Source organism: Ranitomeya variabilis, chromosome 5 (genome assembly GCF_051348905.1).
Source record: "Ranitomeya variabilis isolate aRanVar5 chromosome 5, aRanVar5.hap1, whole genome shotgun sequence".
NCBI lineage: Eukaryota > Metazoa > Chordata > Amphibia > Anura > Dendrobatidae > Ranitomeya > Ranitomeya variabilis.
This window is the reverse complement of record NC_135236.1, coordinates 642,939,594-642,958,373: the sequence shown is the minus strand read 5'-3', so window position 1 is coordinate 642,958,373 and position 18,780 is coordinate 642,939,594. Positions and strand designations below refer to the sequence as shown.

The 18,780-nt window shown below is 45.1% G+C and overlaps 1 protein-coding gene across 1 annotated transcript; it reads right to left on the bottom strand.

The window, feature by feature from the left end:
* Nucleotides 1-3,168: 3,168 nt before the first annotated feature.
* Nucleotides 3,169-5,009, bottom strand: LOC143776655 (uncharacterized). Its single transcript, XM_077266296.1, has 2 exons — nt 4,581-5,009; nt 3,169-4,110 (listed from the first exon to the last, which is right to left on the bottom strand). Exons 1-2 carry the CDS (start codon nt 5,007-5,009, stop codon nt 3,472-3,474), a joined length of 1,068 nt encoding a protein of 355 aa, XP_077122411.1. The 3' UTR covers nt 3,169-3,471.
* Between the last annotated feature and the right edge of the window lie 13,771 nt (nt 5,010-18,780).

Genomic DNA, 18,780 nt, shown 5'->3' with positions numbered 1-18,780 from the left:
ATCTGAAGTGTACGGGGCGATACTTTCTGTTCAGATATAAACAAATAACGTAAGATTGATTGGACGGTGCTTCACAGGACAGATGGACAATGACCCAAAACATACAGCGAAAGAAACCCAGGAGTTTTCTATGGCTAAGAAGTGGAATATTCTGCAATGGCCAAGTCTATCACCAGATCTAAACCCACGTTGAGCTGCATTTCACATAGTTAACCCCTTCACGACATGCGCCGTATATATATATGGTGCTGCGGGAGCTGCATTCCTTCAAAACGCAGTGTATATACAGGGCCGATATTTCCAATCAATGCGCTGCATAGCTGTGATTGGCCAATGAACTCTGAGCAGTCAATCACAGCAATGTCACAATAAAGTTTAAAAAACACAAAAAAACACAACATGTGACATGCTGTGATTGGTGCTCTGAGACTTCAGCCCTGCTATGTGTAGCAGAAATCACAGTCTCCTATGAACGCCGGCCATGGGCCAGATTTCCCAGAAGAATCATTATGACACTCAAGGGCAGAGGTGTCAAACTGCATTCCTCGAGGGCCGCCAACAGGTCATGTTTTCAGGATTTCCTTAGCATTCCACAAGGTGCTGGAATCATTCTGTGCAGGTGATTAAATTATCACCTGTGCAATACAAGGAAATCCTGAAAACTTGACCTGTTGGCGGCCCTCGAGGAATGCAGTTTGACACCTCTGCTCAAGGGAGTCATCATCAGACCCCCGGCTGTCTTGACAACCCATTGGCGTCCCGCAATCACGTTACGGGTGTGCTGATGGGAGCGTTGCTGTGTATAGCACAAGCGATTAGATGGATAAGAGGACTATAAAATACAGTGAAAAGTAAAATAAAAAAAATAAAAAAATTAAAGTTTTGGAAAAAATAAAACCAGCACAAAAAGTTCGCCCCCCCCCCCTCTTGCCCCATTAAAAATAAAACAATTAAAAAATACACACCTTTGTCATCGCCGAATTTAGACATGTCCAATCTATCAAAATTTAAAATAAATGAATCTGATCAGTAAATGGCGTAATGAAAAATTTTTCAAAAAGCCAGAATTACGTTTTTTTTGGACACCACAGCATTGCAATAAAATACATTAAGAGGCGATCAAAACATTGCATCTACCCCAAAATGGTATAAATAAAAATGTAAGCTCAGGGGGCAAAAAATGAACCCAAACCCAGCCCCAGATTCCCAAAAATGAAAAAACATTACTAGTCTCGGAAAATGGCGACAAAAGCAAACAAATTTCCAAAATTTTTCACCATTTAAATAAAAAAACAAACAAAAAACAAAACTGTGCATGTTTGGTATCTGCATTCCTGGGGAATCCTATTGCATTTTGCCACGTAGTTCACCTGGTAAAGAAAACACAATTATGGAATTCCACTGGAATTGAAATTTTGTTCCGGTGTTCCAGTACATTATGTGGTAGAATGAATGATGTCATTCAAAAGTACAACTCTTTATGCAAAACACAAGCCCTCCAATTACCATATTGATGGAAAAAAAATGCTTCTTAGAAGGGCAGGAAAAACAGAAAAAAAACAAACAAAAATCGCCCGGGGTTGAAGATGGTTAATCAAATCTGAGAGTCTACACTTCAATTACATCTCAATTGTTTCATTTTAAATAAAAATAGTGGCTTGCAGAGCGGAAATCAAACATTCTGTCACTGTCCAAATATTTCTGACCCAAGGTCCAAGTTACTTGCAACCCTAGATTATGTGAATGCATTTTTTTCAGGCTGTCAAAAAACATGTTTTTCAAGCAGAATGCACATCAGGAATTGCTCCTTTTCTCTGGAGTTCGTGAACTTTTTTTTTTTTTTTTTCAGTGATTTTGTTACCACTTTTACAAAGTTTTTTTTCCAGTCTTTTTTTTTAAAGCCTTTAAAATTCCTTTTCACATTTTCCAAAGTGATTTTTGTTAGTGAAGACTGGCTCCAAACACACTTAAAGGGAACCGGTCACCAATTTTTCCCCATATAATCTACGGCTACCACCCTTCAGTCCCATGTGGCAGCATTCTAATATACTGTATATATGACTCCAATTCGTCTTGTAAGGCAAAAAAAAGCCGGATTACTCACCGGTAATGCTCTTTTAATGAGTCCACGACAGCACCCCACATGAGAGAGAGGGATCCGCCCATAGGAACAGGAAACCTACAGAATAAAAGGAGGCGGTCCCCTCTCCTCCTCAGTTTAGTTTACAGAGTATAAAAAGGGAACCGCAAAAGCTTTAGTATTAATTCTTATTCAGCAAAATATCTTAAAAACTCTATACAACCATTATTTGTGAATTAAAGAAAGGGCTGTGCATAATCAGGGAGGGTTGTAAATGGGTGCTGTCGTGGACTCATTAAAAGAGCATTACCGGTGAGTAATCCGGCTTTTTACCCTTCGCCACGACAGCACCCCACATGAGAGACTTTCAGAGAGTCATTACTCGGGTGGGATAACTGTACTAAGCACAGCTCTACCAAATGTCAAATCAGACGATGAAGATAGATCAAGTCTATAATGGTTGTAAAAGGTAGAAGGTGTAGACCAAGTTGCGGCCTTACATATTAGATGGATCGGGACATCCGCTTGTTCCGCCCAGGAGGAAGCCATGGCTCGTGTTGAGTGCGCTTTAATACCCACTGGAGGAATCTCGCCTTTCGATGTATAGGCCAAGCAGATAGCATCTCTGATCCACCGAGATATGGTAGCTCTCGTGACCCCATGTCCTTTCTTGTGGCCCTGAAAGGAGATAAACAGAGCCCTACTCTCCCTCCATGTTTGACACCTTTCTATATAAGTCAGGATGGCTCTTCTGACATCTAAGGTGTGGAACTTATGTTGTTCAGGGGTTACAGGAGAATCAAAAAAGGAAGGGAGAAATATTTCCTGTGACCTGTGGTAGGTGGATGCTACCTTAGGGAGGTATGAGGGGTCTCGTTTTAGGACTATTCGGTCATGGAATGTCAGTAAGAATGGTGGGTCTACCGATAGTGCCTGGATGTCACTAACACGTCTGGCTGAGGTCAGGGCTACCAAGAGGGCTACCTTATATGTGAGGACATTTAGAGGTATAGAATCTAGAGGCTCAAATGGGGAGCTGGTTAAGGCTTCTAGCACTAGATTTAAATCCCACGGAGGTAGACGGGGAATATGTACTGGGTTACTCCGTTCACAAGACTTAATGAATCTGGAGACCCATCTATCAGCGGCTATATTATATCCATATAAGGCTCCTAACGCTGATATCTGGACTCTTAAGGTGTTCACTGATAGTCCTAATTCTCTACCTTTTTGTAGGAACTCTAGAATAGGTGTTATCGGAACCTGCTTAGTGAATGGTACTGTATGAAAGTCTAAGAATTTTTTCCATACCCTGCTATATATCAGGGTGGTAGATCTTTTCCTACTTAGTAGCAGGGTGTTTACTAGTTGTTCTGAGAAACCCCTTGAAGTTAATAATTGCCGCTCAAGTTCCACGCCGTCAAGTGAAGCCCTTTCACTTGCGGGTGGAAAAACGGCCCCTGGAACAGTAGTTCCTTGTCCAATGGAAGAATCCATGGATCGGATAGACACATGCTCTGGAGGCAGGAGAACCACGGTCTTTTTGGCCAGAAGGGTGCAATGAGGATTATCCTTGCTTGCTCCCTCCTGATCTTCCTGATCACTAGCGGAATCAGAGACATTGGAGGAAAGGCGTACGCCAGTTTGAAGTTCCAAGGATGGTGTAGAGAGTCCAGCATGTCTGGGTGATCCATGGAGTTCAGGGAAGCGAATCTTTCTACCTGTCTGTTGCCTCTTGTGGCAAATAGATCTATCTGAGGCACTCCCCATGCTTTTGTTATTAGTCTGAACACGGCTCTGTTTAAGGACCATTCTCCCTGGCGCAGCCTGTTTCGGCTGAGGTAGTCCGCTTTGGTATTCTCTATGCCTCTGATGTGTAGGGCTGTTAGGGACGCAAGATGAGCCTCTGCGAACTGGAAGATCTCCCCTGCGATGGTCATCAGACTTCCTGACCGTGTACCGCCCTGGCGGTTTACATAGGCCACTGTGGTGGAGTTGTCTGAGAAAACTCTTACATCTGCTCCTTGGATCTGTGGAAGAAAATAATTTAAGGCTTTCCCTACTGCTGTTAACTCTTCCAATTTGATGAACATGATGATTCTGACTGATTCCAGGTATCCTGGACTATATCATCCTCCATATGTGCACCCCATCCCGTAGGGCTGGCGTCTGTAGTAATTATTCTGGATGGATCTATTATCCATGGTACACCCCCTGAAAGGTGTCCCATATCTAGCCACCAGGATAGAGATTCTATGACATCTCTAGAGAGAGTTAGTTTACTCTCTAGGTGTCCTACCCGTCCCTGGGCTGACAGTACTTTGAACTGTAATTGGCGGGTATGAAATTGAGCCCATGGTACAGCCGGGATACATGAGGACAATGATCCCAGTAAGGACATAGCCTTCCTTAGTGTCATGTAGGGGTTCTTTATCGCTTCTGACACCTTTGACTGTATAGTCCTTTTCTTTGAATGCGGGAGGAAGCTTTTTTGACTTACTGAGTCTAGCTGGATCCCTAGAAACATTTGAGTAGTGTCTGGATTCAGCCTGGACTTTTCGAAGTTGATAATCCAACCCAACTCCTGCAGGGATGAGATTGTGTTAGATAACCGCAATTTACATTGAGCTACAGAATTCCCTACTACTAGAAAGTCATCTAGGTAGGGTATTATTAAAGTGTCCCGTTGGCGTAGATGAGCCATTACCTCTAACATCACTTTTGTAAAAATGCGGGGGGCCATAGAAAGCCCAAATGGCATTGCCACATATTGGAAGTGACGAACCTGTCCCTCCAGGATGACCGCTACTCTTAGATACTGCTGGTGTTCGGCATGTATTGGAAGATGATAGTATGCATCTTTTAGGTCTATCCCGGCCATGACACACCTAGGGAACAAAAGCTTGATGGTAGAACTAATGGATTCCATTTTGAAAGTGTGGTTACGTAAAAAGGAATTTAGTTTTTTGAGGTTTATGATGGTTCTGAATGAACCATCCGGTTTATTGATCAAGAATAAAGGGGAATAGAACCCCCTCCCTTCTTGATCCCGGGGAACTTCTATCAATACTTTTTTAGATAGAAGCGATAGGATCTCTGATTCCAGAGCTTCTTGTTGTTGTTGACCTCTCGGAGATGTTACAATAAAAGAATCCCAAGGGATTCTATCCAATTCTAACTTTAATCCATTCCCAATAATGTCCAGAATCCAAGGACTAGATGTTATTAATTTCCATTTAGAAGAGAAATACTTCAATCTACCGCCCACTTCATAATTAACGGTACTTGTTGCGTTTTTGGTTATAGGATCCGGAAAACAGAGCACCTTTTTGTTTTGGATCCTTTGCCTCCCAGCGCTCCCTTTGCTCAGTAGGTTTATTCCTGGTGAAGGGGCGTCTCCTGAAAGCTCTCCTGTAAGAGGGAAGGTACTGGTTAGGGAAGCCTTTCTTCCGCTCTCCTGCTTTATTTAAGAGCTCGTCCAGAGCTTTCCCAAATAGGAACTCACCCTGGCAGGGGATCGTGCAAAGTTTTGCTTTGGCCTGTGCGTCCCCTTTCCAATTCTTCAACCAGAGTGCTCGCCGTGCTGTGTTTACTAGGCCGGCTGACCTGGCTGTTAGGCGTAGTGAATCTACCGACGCATCTGCTAGAAATGCTACTGCGTCTTTCATTAGAGGGATTTTCGACAGAATTGTATTCCTCGAAGCTCCACCTCTAATTTGTTCCTCCAGCTGCTCTGTCCATACTAGCAGTGACCTTGCAGTGCAGGTGCTAGCAATGGCTGGCCTGAATGCCCCCGTATTTGCCTCCCATGACCTCTTAAGTAAGGCTTCTGCCTTTCGGTCTAACGGATCCGTTAGAGTCCCTGAGTCCTCCACAGGCAAGACCGACTGTTTAGAAGTTGAAGCCACTGCCGCATCAACTTTTGGAATTTTTTGCCAGGAACTAAGTTCTTCGTCACTGAAGGGGTAGCGTCTTTTAGCAGAGGATGGCAAGAATCCTCTTGTATGTTGTTTTTCCCACTCTTTCTTAACCAGCTCCTTAATTGTGGGTATGGTGGGGAAGGACCTTCGTTTTCTTTGTCCTAATCCCGCGAACATGATGTCCTGCGCTGACTTCTTTCCCTTCTCATCTGGGCACCCCATCGTGCTCCTGACGGCTTTAATTAAACTGTCTACGCTACTATTTGGTAGACAAAGCCCTCCTTCATATTCTGATGAACTTTGCTGGGACTCCTCTTCATCAGAGGATTTTTGCACTACCTCTGACTCCGAGCTTACTGGAGATCGGGACCTGCTGGGCTGGCGGGTACTGGTGCTACTTGTATGGGCCAGACCTTGCATCTCTTCACGAATTATGGCTCTAACGTCAGACGGGGTCATTACGTTTTCTTGCCGTAAGGTCAGTACGATGCATTCTGCACATAACCTCTTAGTATATGAGTCCGGGAGGGGTTGCAAGCATAAGGCACATTCTTTGTGTTTGGTTTTATGTGTCCTTTTCTTAGTCTAGAGGAAGGGGATATAGGAGGAACATATATCAGCATATGGGAAGAGACTCTTTTAAAACTCACCCAGTGAAGCTGACAGGTACCGGTTCTGGAGGCGGATTCTTGGCTGAAAGACCTTTCTGTCTGGTGGCAGATCGTTTTTCCTGGGATCGATCTCCACTTTTGGTGCTGCTCCTGGCGCTTGTCTCCTTACTGGGAGACTGCTCTGTTGCAGACAAGTGCGCTACATCGGCCGGTGAAGCCATACTTACACACACCGGCCGACGCTAGTGCTGCACTTTTAAATCTGGCGCCGAATCTCCTGCCTCCCCGGACCCAACCCGGAAGTGCTCCAGCGACTTCCGGGTTAGACGCGCCGCTCCTCCTTACCATGCGGCGGCTGCTGGATAAGAAGCCGGCCGCTGAGCGCGCGCGTCCTCATGGATCCGGGCGGCCCAGCGGTACCAAACCCGGACCATGGCGACGATCAGACGAGGGGGGAGGCTGCAAACAGTGGCTCCCCCGCCGCTGCTTCTGGCACCGCAGCCCCTGCCGTTCCACCAGAGACTGACGCAGGCGGGTGCATGGCCCAGGAATCCTTTTTTGGATTGCAGGTACTTCGGGGTTCCCATAGAAACAGGAAACCTAAACTGAGGAGGAGAGGGGACCGCCTCCTTTTATTCTGTAGGTTTCCTGTTCCTATGGGCGGATCCCTCTCTCTCATGTGGGGTGCTGTCGTGGCGAAGGGTAAAAAAAGACCTATTATACTATTTATTAAACTATGCTTTATCATCATACCACCGAACAATAAGTGGAATAAAACGCAATCAAAAAGACGAATGTAAATAAAAAATGGTATCTCTGAAAACGTCATCTTGTTCCACAAAAAAACAAGCCGCCATATACAGGTCCTTCTCAAAAAATTAGCATATAGTGTTAAATTTCATTATTTACCATAATGTAATGATTACAATTAAACTTTCATATACTATAGATTCATTATCCACCAACTGAAATTTGTCAGGTCTTTTATTGTTTTAATACTGATGATTTTGGCATACAACTCCTGATAACCCAAAAAAACTGTCTCAATAAATTAGCATATTTCACCCGACCAATCAAATAAAAGTGTTTTTTAATAACAAACAAAAAAACAATCAAATAATAATGTTCAGTTATGCACTCAATACTTGGTCGGGAATCCTTTGGCAGAAATGACTGCTTCAATGCGGCGTGGCATGGAGGCAATCAGCCTGTGACACTGCTGAGATGTTATGGAGGCCCAGGATGCTTCAATAGCGGCCTTAAGCTCATCCAGAGTGTTGGGTCTTGCGTCTCTCAACTTTCTCTTCACAATATCCCACAGATTCTCTATGGGGTTCAGGTCAGGAGAGTTGGCAGGCCAATTGAGCACAGTAATACCATGGTCAGTAAACCATTTACCAGTGGTTTTGGCACTGTGAGCAGGTGCCAGGTCGTGCTGAAAAATGAAATCTTCATCTCCATAAAGCATTTCAGCCGATGGAAGCATGAAGTGCTCCAAAATCTCCTGATAGCTAGCTGCATTGACCCTGCCCTTGATGAAACACAGTGGACCAACACCAGCAGCTGACATGGCACCCCACACCATCACTGACTGTGGGTACTCGACACTGGACTTCAGGCATTTTGGCATTTCCTTCTCCCCAGTCTTCCTCCAGACTCTGGCACCTTGATTTCCGAATGACATGCAAAATTTGCTTTCATCAGAAAAAAGTACTTGGGACCACTTAGCAACAGTCCAGTGCTGCTTCTCTGTAGCCCAGGTCAGGCGCTTCTGCCGCTGTTTATGGTTCAAAAGTGGCTTTACCTGGGGAATGCGGCACCTGTAGCCCATTTCCTGCACACGCCTGTGCACGGTGGCTCTGGATGTTTCCACACCAGACTCAGTCCACTGCTTCCTCAGGTTCCGGTCACCTCTTCTCGTTGTACAGCGTTTTCTGCCACATTGTTTCCTTCCAACAGACTTACCATTGAGGTGCCTTGATACAGCACTCTGGGAACAGCCTATTTGTTGAGAAATTTCTTTCTGGGTCTTACCCTCTTGCTTGAGGGTGTCAATGATGGCCTTCTTGACATCTGTCAGGTCGCTAGTCTTACCCATGATGGGGGTTTTGAGTAATGAACCAGGCAGGGAGTTTTTAAAAGCCTCAGGTATCTTTTGCATGTGTTTAGAGTTAATTAGTTGATTCAGAAGATTAGGGTAATAGGTCATTTAGAGAACCTTTTCTTGATATGCTAATTTATTGAGACAGGTTTTTTGGGTTATCAGGAGTTGTATGCCAAAATCATCAGTATTAAAACAATAAAAGACCTGACAAATTTCAGTTGGTGGATAATGAATCTATAATATATGAAAGTTTAATTGTAATCATTACATTATGGTAAATAATGAAATTTAACACTATATGCTAATTTTTTGAGAAGGACCTGTAGGTCCATTCACGGAAAATAAAGTTACAGCTCTCAGAATAAAGTGATGCAAAAATAATAATTTTTTCAATAAAAGTTTTTATTGTGTAAAAGCAGCAAAACATTACAAAAAGATATAAATGTGGTATCACTGTAATTGTACTGACCCTAAGAATAAAGCAGCCTTATCAATTTTACCACCCACTGAACGGCAGAAAAAAAATGAAAAGAAAAAAAAACACAATTCCAGAATTGCTGTTTTTGTTCATTCTGCCTCCCAAAAATTGGAAATGAAACCGATCAAAAAGTGTCATGTGCCTAAAAATGGAACCAATAAAAACATTAATTCGTTCCACCAAAACCAAGCCCTCACATGACTGTCACCAAAAATGGGTATTTGGTGAGAGGACAATGAGGGGATGAGGGAGGAGAGGACAATGAGGGGAAAGAGGACAATGAGGGTATGTGATGACAAGATAATGAGGGGCGAGAGGACAATGAGGGGGATGAGGGGCGAGAGGACAATGAGGGGGATGAGGGGCGAGAGGACAATGAGGGGGATGAGGGGCGAGAGGACAATGAGGGTGTGTGTTGAAAGAGGACAATCAGGGTATGTGGTTAGAGGGGGGTATGAGGGAGGAGAGGACAATGAGGGGGATGAGAGGGGGCAATGAGGGTATGTGGTAAGAGGACAATGAGGGTATGTGGCGAGAGAGGACAATGAGGGTATGTGGCGAGAGAGGACAATGAGGGTATGTGGCGAGAGAGGACAATGAGGACTTGGGATGGAAGTAAAGGGGACTAATAATGGATTTATGAACAGGGGCGAGGAGGGAGTAAGGCGCATAGGACACTTTATAATGAATTGAAAGGTGGGAAAGACGCTGTCAGGGACTTGTAATGAATTGTGAGGTGGCGGAGGATGCTCAGTACCTGATAGCATCATAATGAATTTGGGTGGTGGGAGAAGACGGTATCAAGGACTTATACTGAATGGAGGGACACAGGACTGAGGCTATGTGCACACATTCAGGATTGCAGGAGAAAATTCTGCTGGATATTCTAATCTGTTGGTAGAGAGAACACTACGTAAAACATTTTTTTGCCACTTTTTTATGCGCTTTTATTTTGTCTGCAAGAATTGACATTATGCAGATTTTAATCTGCTTCAAATTTGCAAGGAAAAAATAAGCAACGTGTGCATGCGACTTCAGGCATCTCATTCACTTTGCCTGTACTGTAAAACCTTACAGACTTTCCACAAGAAAAATGCAGCGTGTGCGCATAGCCTTACAGTTAATTAGGGAGAGTCACAGACTGAATAATTTATATTGGGCGGCAGAGAATATAATGAATGGGGGGCTCAGTGCTGGTTATCACACTATATTTTGATTGGTGCGTGACTAATAGTATATTAATGGTGGAGTACATATCTGTACTCAGAAGTGCAGTGGGGGGTAGACATATGTATGTATACAATGTATGTGACCTGGTTAGTTTCAGGGCTGTGATGGATCGTGACAAGACGAGTCGTGGCTGGGAGATGTCGACATGAAGGTCAGACCAGATGGAGAAGACGCAGCGTTCCATTATAATGAATGCGGACTATTATAGCACTGTTCTCTGCCCGCAATACATCCCCTGATGAGCCCCTTTTGGCCATTTAAGGGGGAAAATGCGTCGGGATGGGATACTGTACCTTAAGAGAAGTTCATCCTCTATATTACCATTTCAGAATATGCGTTTGTTTTCACCTGCACCCATTATATATTAACCCTATTATGGATATGCTGTATCTAATGTCTGGCATATGTAATTGATGACATTAGTAGTGGTTTGCATCTATCTAGTATGGAGCCCATTATGGATATGCCGTTGTGATACGAATTTAAAAAAACACCATCACATCCAAACATAGACTAAGTGTGGTAATAAAGGGAAAAAGGTCTGAAAAGAACAGAGCGGCTAGCTCCGAAGACTCGTCAGGATGAAATAGAGAAAAAAGGGCGATGTTCCCCGATAGTAAAGTATGTCCGGATCAAAACGAGTCTATTGTAAGACTCCCAGGATCATTAAGGTCCCAAAGATCTAATGGTATGCGAAAGGGAAGAACCACATGTGAAGACTCCCTGTGAGGAAGTCCATATTTGCAGTTTTGTTGCAATAAGACGGAAAAATACTAGTTCAGCAAACCTGACATGGTCAGTGCGGATCTACCAGGATCACTGGGGCCCTTCCTGCTTCCGAACATATCTCGGAAGTAGTGGAAGAGGGGTGAAGGAAACTAGTACCATGGAAGAACCAGAGCATGCACTGCGATGGCTTTTGGACCTGGAGGCTGAACCATGAACTTAGAGTACATTGGCGTTCAGTCTGGTGCCATTCCGACCTACACCTGGAGTGCTCCAGAGAAGACGGATCTGATGGAAGACTTCCGAGTGAAGTTCCCACTCACATGAGGCAGGACCCTGACGGCGTCCACCGCCCAGAGTTCTACACCTGAGATGTGTAGTGCCGAGATCACCAGATGATAGATCGTGGCCCAACAGAGAATGTGAGGTACCTCAGCCATGACGCCTGACTGTGGGTACCTGCTTAGAAAAAAAGCAGCTGACCGACAGCACAACAGATGAGCGGATGCACGTCCTAGTTCCACTGGACCCCCATGGAAAATGTACATACCAAATAGGACAGAAAGGACAGCATCCAGTCCAGGTGAAAGTGTTCAAAGATGAATTCCTTTATTTGCCAAAGTGCAACGTTTCAACCCACATGGGTCTTTATCAAGCATAAAACAGATTGGTAATGGTGGGTTTTTATAGGGAGTGGATTACCATCCACCAATCCCCACAAAGACCCCACCTACATCATAAATATCATTAAAAAAACAATACAACAATATACATACAAATAGTATATCTCATATACAAAACATCAATCAGGGCAGAGTCAAAGAAATCATTTCATATATGGCAATATAGTACCCAAAATCACCCACAACAGCCTCATTATAAATCCGTCCACGTATCCATAGTAGCCATGAACCAATGATTAAGTGCGTTATAACCAGTGCATTAACACCCTACCTATCAGATCTGCCTTGATATCACATTCGGACACATGCACGGAATCCACCAATCTGCAACCGATCCATGTCACACCAATCACACGCAATATCCACAATGCAGTGCTCCCTACATACACCAATCACACCGCAAAAGTGTGTAATGTTTACTAACAAACCCTCATGTCCAATAGATGAGCCGCTCATACCAGCAACACGTGCGCCTCCTCCAATCGATCGGTTAGCCTCAAGAGCCGGAAGCCGGTGCCACACAGCAGCGTGCCGGCGTGCGGACGCACAAGACTCCACCCCCAGACGCGTCATCACTGATGACGCAACATAGTGAGGGAGATAACGTACGCCCACAGCCGCGCATGCGCTCCGGACCCTTTCTTTTAACACTACAGCTCGAGCGCTGAATCGCATATCAAGAGGGAGGCATAATGTGTATAACGTGTATAGCGTTATAAAGAGACGCTTCCCTGAAATGGATAGCGCCCCCTGGATAGTCTGTCAAAATATTAATATCATGTGTAAACATCAATAGCAAAGGAGCATATAAAACAATGGGGCTGATGGATACATAAACATAATCGATCCCATGTTAGATCACAATCTCACAATTAGGTCAATGAGGAAGATGATGTATATATCAAATAATGTCCATAAAGTAATATTCCACCCACAGAGGCCATCAAACTCTGCATCTTCTACCAAAATGGCCATGTATGCATATAGACCTAAAAACAAAAAACACATGTATAAAACCAATTAAAAACAGTCCAATACCCCGATAAGGTCACAGGATAACAACACAACTAACTAAGGCACACAGATTTGGAGATTATATTCGATATTTAATCCTCCAGGTTGCAAAGAACCTAGCCTGGAGATCCATCTCAATTCTTTTTGCTTCAACAACAAAGTACGGTCTCCACCTCTGCTAAGTGGTGGCACCCCATCAATCACCCTGAACCTCAATTGGCTCACAGTATGCCTATTGTCACAGAAATGTATAGGGACCGGTAGTTCTAACATCTTATTCCTGATAGTACTCTTATGTTTCCCTATTCGTATCTTGACCTCCTTTGTTGTCTCGCCAACATAGACTAGCCCACATGGGCACACTATCATATATATGTCGAAACTAGACATACAGGTATATCTACCTTTGATAGTAATCACTTTCCCCGTATGGGGGTGATGGAAAACATCCCCCTTGATCATATTACTACAACAGGCACAACCGAGACAGGGGAAATTCCCCTGTCTCGGCGGGGCCAAAGTTGCTCTGTACAATGTTTTTACCAGGGCCTATATCAGAATGTACGAGCCTATCCTTAAAATTACGTCCTCGTCTATATGAGAGAACATGGGTATGTGAAAATTCGGCTACATTTGGAAGACCATTTTTCAATATATGCCAATGTCTCCTCAAAATACCACCCATTTGACTACTGGCAGTATTAAATGTAGAAACAAAAGGTATACGCTTCTCAACATTCTTGGTTCTCTTATTTCTGAACTCCTGTCTTGTCACATTTTTTACCTTATTTCTGTAAATCACCACATCACTAGCTGGATAGCCCCTGTCCATAAATTTCCTGCACATGTCATCCAGTCTGGGATCAAGCAGAGAATCATCCGATACTATCCTTCTCACCCTTACCATCTGACTCCACGGTAAGGATTCCACCATTTTCCTAGGGTGATGGCTATTGAAACACAATAAACTATTCCTATCGGTCTCCTTGACGTATAAATGAGGACGGATGATTCTCTGCTTGATCCCAGACTGGTAAGAACATTGTACAGAGAACTTTGGCCCCGCCGAGACAGGGGAATTTCCCCTGTCTCGGTTGTGCCTGTTGTAGTAATATGATCAAGGGGGATGTTTTCCATCACCCCCATACGGGGAAAGATATTACTATCAAAGGTAGATATACCTGTATGTCTAGTTTCGTCATATATATGATAGTGTGCCCATGTGGGCTAGTCTATGTTGGCGAGACAACAAAGGAGGTCAAGATACGAATAGGGAAACATAAGAGTACTATCAGGAATAAGATGTTAGAACTACCGGTCCCTATACATTTCTGTGACAATAGGCATACTGTGAGCCAATTGAGGTTCAGGGTGATTGATGGGGTGCCACCACTTAGCAGAGGTGGAGACCGTACTTTGTTGTTGAAGCAAAAAGAATTGAGATGGATCTCCAGGCTAGGTTCTTTGCAACCTGGAGGATTAAATATCGAATATAATCTCCAAATCTGTGTGCCTTAGTTAGTTGTGTTGTTATCCTGTGACCTTATCGGGGTATTGGACTGTTTTTAATTGGTTTTATACATGTGTTTTTTGTTTTTAGGTCTATATGCATACATGGCCATTTTGGTAGAAGATGCAGAGTTTGATGGCCTCTGTGGGTGGAATATTACTTTATGGACATTATTTGATATATACATCATCTTCCTCATTGACCTAATTGTGAGATTGTGATCTAACATGGGATCGATTATGTTTATGTATCCATCAGCCCCATTGTTTTATATGCTCCTTTGCTATTGATGTTTACACATGATATTAATATTTTGACAGACTATCCAGGGGGCGCTATCCATTTCAGGGAAGCGTCTCTTTATAACGCTATACACGTTATACACATTATGCCTCCCTCTTGATATGTGATTCAGCGCTCGAGCTGTAGTGTTAAAAGAAAGGGTCCGGAGCGCATGCGCGGCTGTGGGCGTACGTTATCTCCCTCACTATGTTGCGTCATCAGTGATGACGCGTCTGGGGGTGGAGTCTTGTGCGTCCGCACGCCGGCACGCTGCTGTGTGGCACCGGCTTCCGGCTCTTGAGGCTAACCGATCGATTGGAGGAGGCGCACGTGTTGCTGGTATGAGCGGCTCATCTATTGGACATGAGTGTTTGTTAGTAAACATTACACACTTTTGCGGTGTGATTGGTGTATGTAGGGAGCACTGCATTGTGGATATTGCGTGTGATTGGTGTGACATGGATCGGTTGCAGATTGGTGGATTCCGTGCATGTGTCCGAATGTGATATCAAGGCAGATCTGATAGGTAGGGTGTTAATGCACTGGTTATAACGCACTTAATCATTGGTTCATGGCTACTATGGATACGTGGACGGATTTATAATGAGGCTGTTGTGGGTGATTTTGGGTACTATATTGCCATATATGAAATGATTTCTTTGACTCTGCCCTGATTGATGTTTTGTATATGAGATATACTATTTGTATGTATATTGTTGTATTGTTTTTTATGATATTTATGATGTAGGTGGGGTCTTTGTGGGGATTGGTGGATGGTAATCCACTCCCTATAAAAACCCACCATTACCAATCTGTTTTATGCTTGATAAAGACCCATGTGGGTTGAAACGTTGCACTTTGGCAAATAAAGGAATTCATCTTTGAACACTTTCACCTGGACTGGATGTTGTCCTTTCTGTCCTATGTGGGTACCTGCTAGATGATTGACGTATGGCACAGACGTGGGATTGTCCGATTGAATCGGATGGGGTGACCTGCCAGAAGGCAGTGGACCTGCTGTAGAACTAGCTGTACCGTTCGGATCCCCAGAACAATGATCTTGAGGAGAGGACTGGCATCGGGAGTCACTAATAACTGGGAGAAAGGATCTTCTCTGGATAAGGAAGGAGCTCAGAGACTACCCTCTGAAAGCCTGATTGACCTGCAGAAAACGAGAGGAGCGAAGGAAACCACTTCCATTGTTGTCACCAATTTTCCTCAGAACATTCCTAGCAAATCGAATGGAATGAGAGGATGAATGAACAAAGGCGCGAGGTCCCTGTTGAAGGGCCACGGCCTTGTCTTAAGGGAGAATCACCAAACTTCTGGAAGATTCTGGGATCAGCCTCAAAAAGGATATCTGCTGGGCTGGAAATGAGGAAAAAACTTATCTAAGTTTCGCTGCCAGCCTAGGAGAGAGAGAGGGTATCGCAAAAGATACAGACGACTCAGCGCCGGGCTGAAGGAGCGGCTAGAAAGTCGACCAGGTAGAGCAGGACGACCACGCCTCTAGGGTGCAAGAGGAACATGACAGCCCCATAACCCTTGCGAACACTCTGGGTGCGGTAGCAAGGCCGAAGGACAAGGTCATGATTTGAAAATGCTGTTTGCGAAAGGGAAAGCGAAGAAATTTTGAAGAGGGAAAAACATAGGAATGTGAAGGTAAGCATCCCGAATGTCGGTGGATGCCAGAAACTCCCCCTTTTTCCGTTGAAGTAATGGCTGAGCAGAGGAACTCCATCCGAAGAAGGGGGACCTTGTCAAGCTTGTTAGAAGTTTGAGGTTCAGGGTCGGTCTTACTTTTCGGTCCCCATTTTGGAACCAAGATCCCTTAGATCTAGACCGTCCTGGACAACTGATCCGCTGCTGGTTGGGTCTATAGGAAATCAAAATAGTTAAGGTCTCTGACCTAGAGACCATTGCTCTAGCAACACATGCGGCGGATAAGGGAGGGTAGAGCGCTGAACTGGAGACCGCAAGACGGAATGAACTAGATTTGCTATCTGACAGTCGGTTGTATTTTTAATTGATGACCCATTGGGTAGGGATACTGGTGGGTATACCACAGGAGATTCTACCCAGTTAATATGGCAAGTGGCAAAATGCGCGGCTGCATGCAGAAGGAGGAAAAACCGTCTCTTACTATCGCCACTCTCTTTTGACTGTGCGGAGTTAAAGGGAACCTGTCACCCCGTTTTTTCAAGATGAGATAAAAATAGTGTTAAATAGGGGCAGAGCTGTGCTTTACATTAGTGTATTTTTGTGCCTTTATTCCCCACCTATGCTGCCGAAATACCTTTGTAAAGTCGCCGTTTTGGGCTGTCACTCATGCTGGTCTGGTCATATGGGCGTGGTGACATCGCTGTTTCTCCCCCAGATCTTGCTCATCTTTCCGTTGGTGGCGTAGTGGTGTGCGCATGCCCAACAGGCGAATCCACTGCGCAGCTGAAGGAAAAGAGCGTGATCTGCGCTATTCAGTGGTTTATCGGTGGGCGCGGCCATCTTCCTGAGGCCGCGTGTGCGCAGATGGTAGTGCTCGGCTTCCCGGGGCTTCAGGAAAATGGCCGCCGCGATCTCCATCTGCGCACGCAGACAGGTTCCCTTAAAATGATGAACCCTCGATCCACCATCCTCTTAACAGGGAAGTGGAAAGGAATCGTCCGCCTTCTTGCATCATCTGCTAAATAGTGGAGATGCAGAGGGGGTGTTCGGACGCCAAAAAAAGGAGCCTCTGTACATCCACAGAGGTAAGGTCCCCGGGTGGACAGGGCTGGTTGTTCGGCATTAGGCCTGGCTGTAGAAGAGGCGACACTCCATGTGCTCGTCTATTGCTGGTGTGGGGAGATCGGTGTCCTTTAAAAGGACCTGTCGCCCTTAAGAATCAGACCAGGCATGGCATCTCACGTCTTAGGGAGGGAACACCCCGCGTGTTTGGATATTGGCTGAAAAAGGATACCGCGCTTGCAGGTTTCTGTCCAGTGGATCGCTTATCCGGACACTCCCTGTCCGGGTGAATGGAAAATGCTCTGCGAGGGAGTTTAGTTTCCTCATGAGGGACACTGCATAATGTAGAGTAGAACCGAAGTCCTCGTCAATCTACAGAGATTGGTTAAGGATATAAATAGGCGAATCCATCCTTTTCTGAAGTTCTGGTGAGTCCAGAACCAAGGCAATATCCGATCCATATTCAGACTTGTTTTCAGCAAATCATTGGTGAGGGATCAGGAAATGAAACTTCCGTTTTCTAGGCGCGTGTACGTTTCAGACGCCTGTACGTTTCTAGAATACTTGAGGCCCGTGCTAGCCGACGGCTTTAAGACCAGGAAATACTGGTCATGCGCCTTTAAGACCGGGTAATACTGGCCATGCGCCTTTAAGACGGGTTATACTGGTCATGCGCCTTTAAGACCGGGAATACTGGTCATGCGCCTTTAAGCCGGGGTAATACTGGTCATGCGCCTTTAAGACCAGGTAATACTGGTCATGTGCCTTTAAGACAAGGGAATACTGGTCATGGGGCAGGATATACTGGTCATATTAAGTACAGGGGGAAGATACAGGGGAAGAGTGCAGTACTTCCTCACCCGGATGCATAGTCGTTGTGTCCCTTTAATGTAAAACCAAAGCCCGTGTGCGTGCGTGCTGGCAGGGTGGACCAAGATGGCCACCAGAGTTGCAGAGGTGATAAAGTCTCGCAGAGAGCAAGAGGCGCCAATTTGGGGGGCCGGGCCACAGACGTTATGTGGGCGGAGCCTCGTGACTTCCATGAATAGGCCCAAGCCGGGGCCTAAATTTCTGCAGCCGGCATGAGCAATACCAGCGTTGCTGAGGGAAGCAGTCACTCCCGTGCCAGGGAAGCGCCAGAAAAGGTGGGCGGAGCCGCCTTAGCGCGCCATAGTGCGGGCGCGGTTTCCGGTATGCAGCCTACACATCGGCCAAAGCCGGGGCTAAATTTTTGCAGCTGGCCGGAGCATTACCTTAGGGAGGTGGGCCACAGGGAAGCTGAGGCTGCCTGTCAGCATGTGAATATCCCACTGCAGAGGCCCATCGCTGACTGGATCCACTCACCATCGTTTTAGCGCCGAGGAAAGCGCGCACACTCTACTGTTCTGCTGCAGGTGCAGGGATAGAGGGATAAACCT

Coding starts and splice junctions, on each gene's coding strand:
- LOC143776655 (XM_077266296.1), bottom strand. CDS start 5,009: ATGGAATCCATTAGTTCTACCATCAAGCTTTTGTTCCCTAGGTGTGTC. Junction 4,111..4,580: donor TAGGGATCCAGCTAGACTCA/GTAAGTCAAAAA, acceptor TTTCTTCCACAG/ATCCAAGGAGCAGATGTAAG.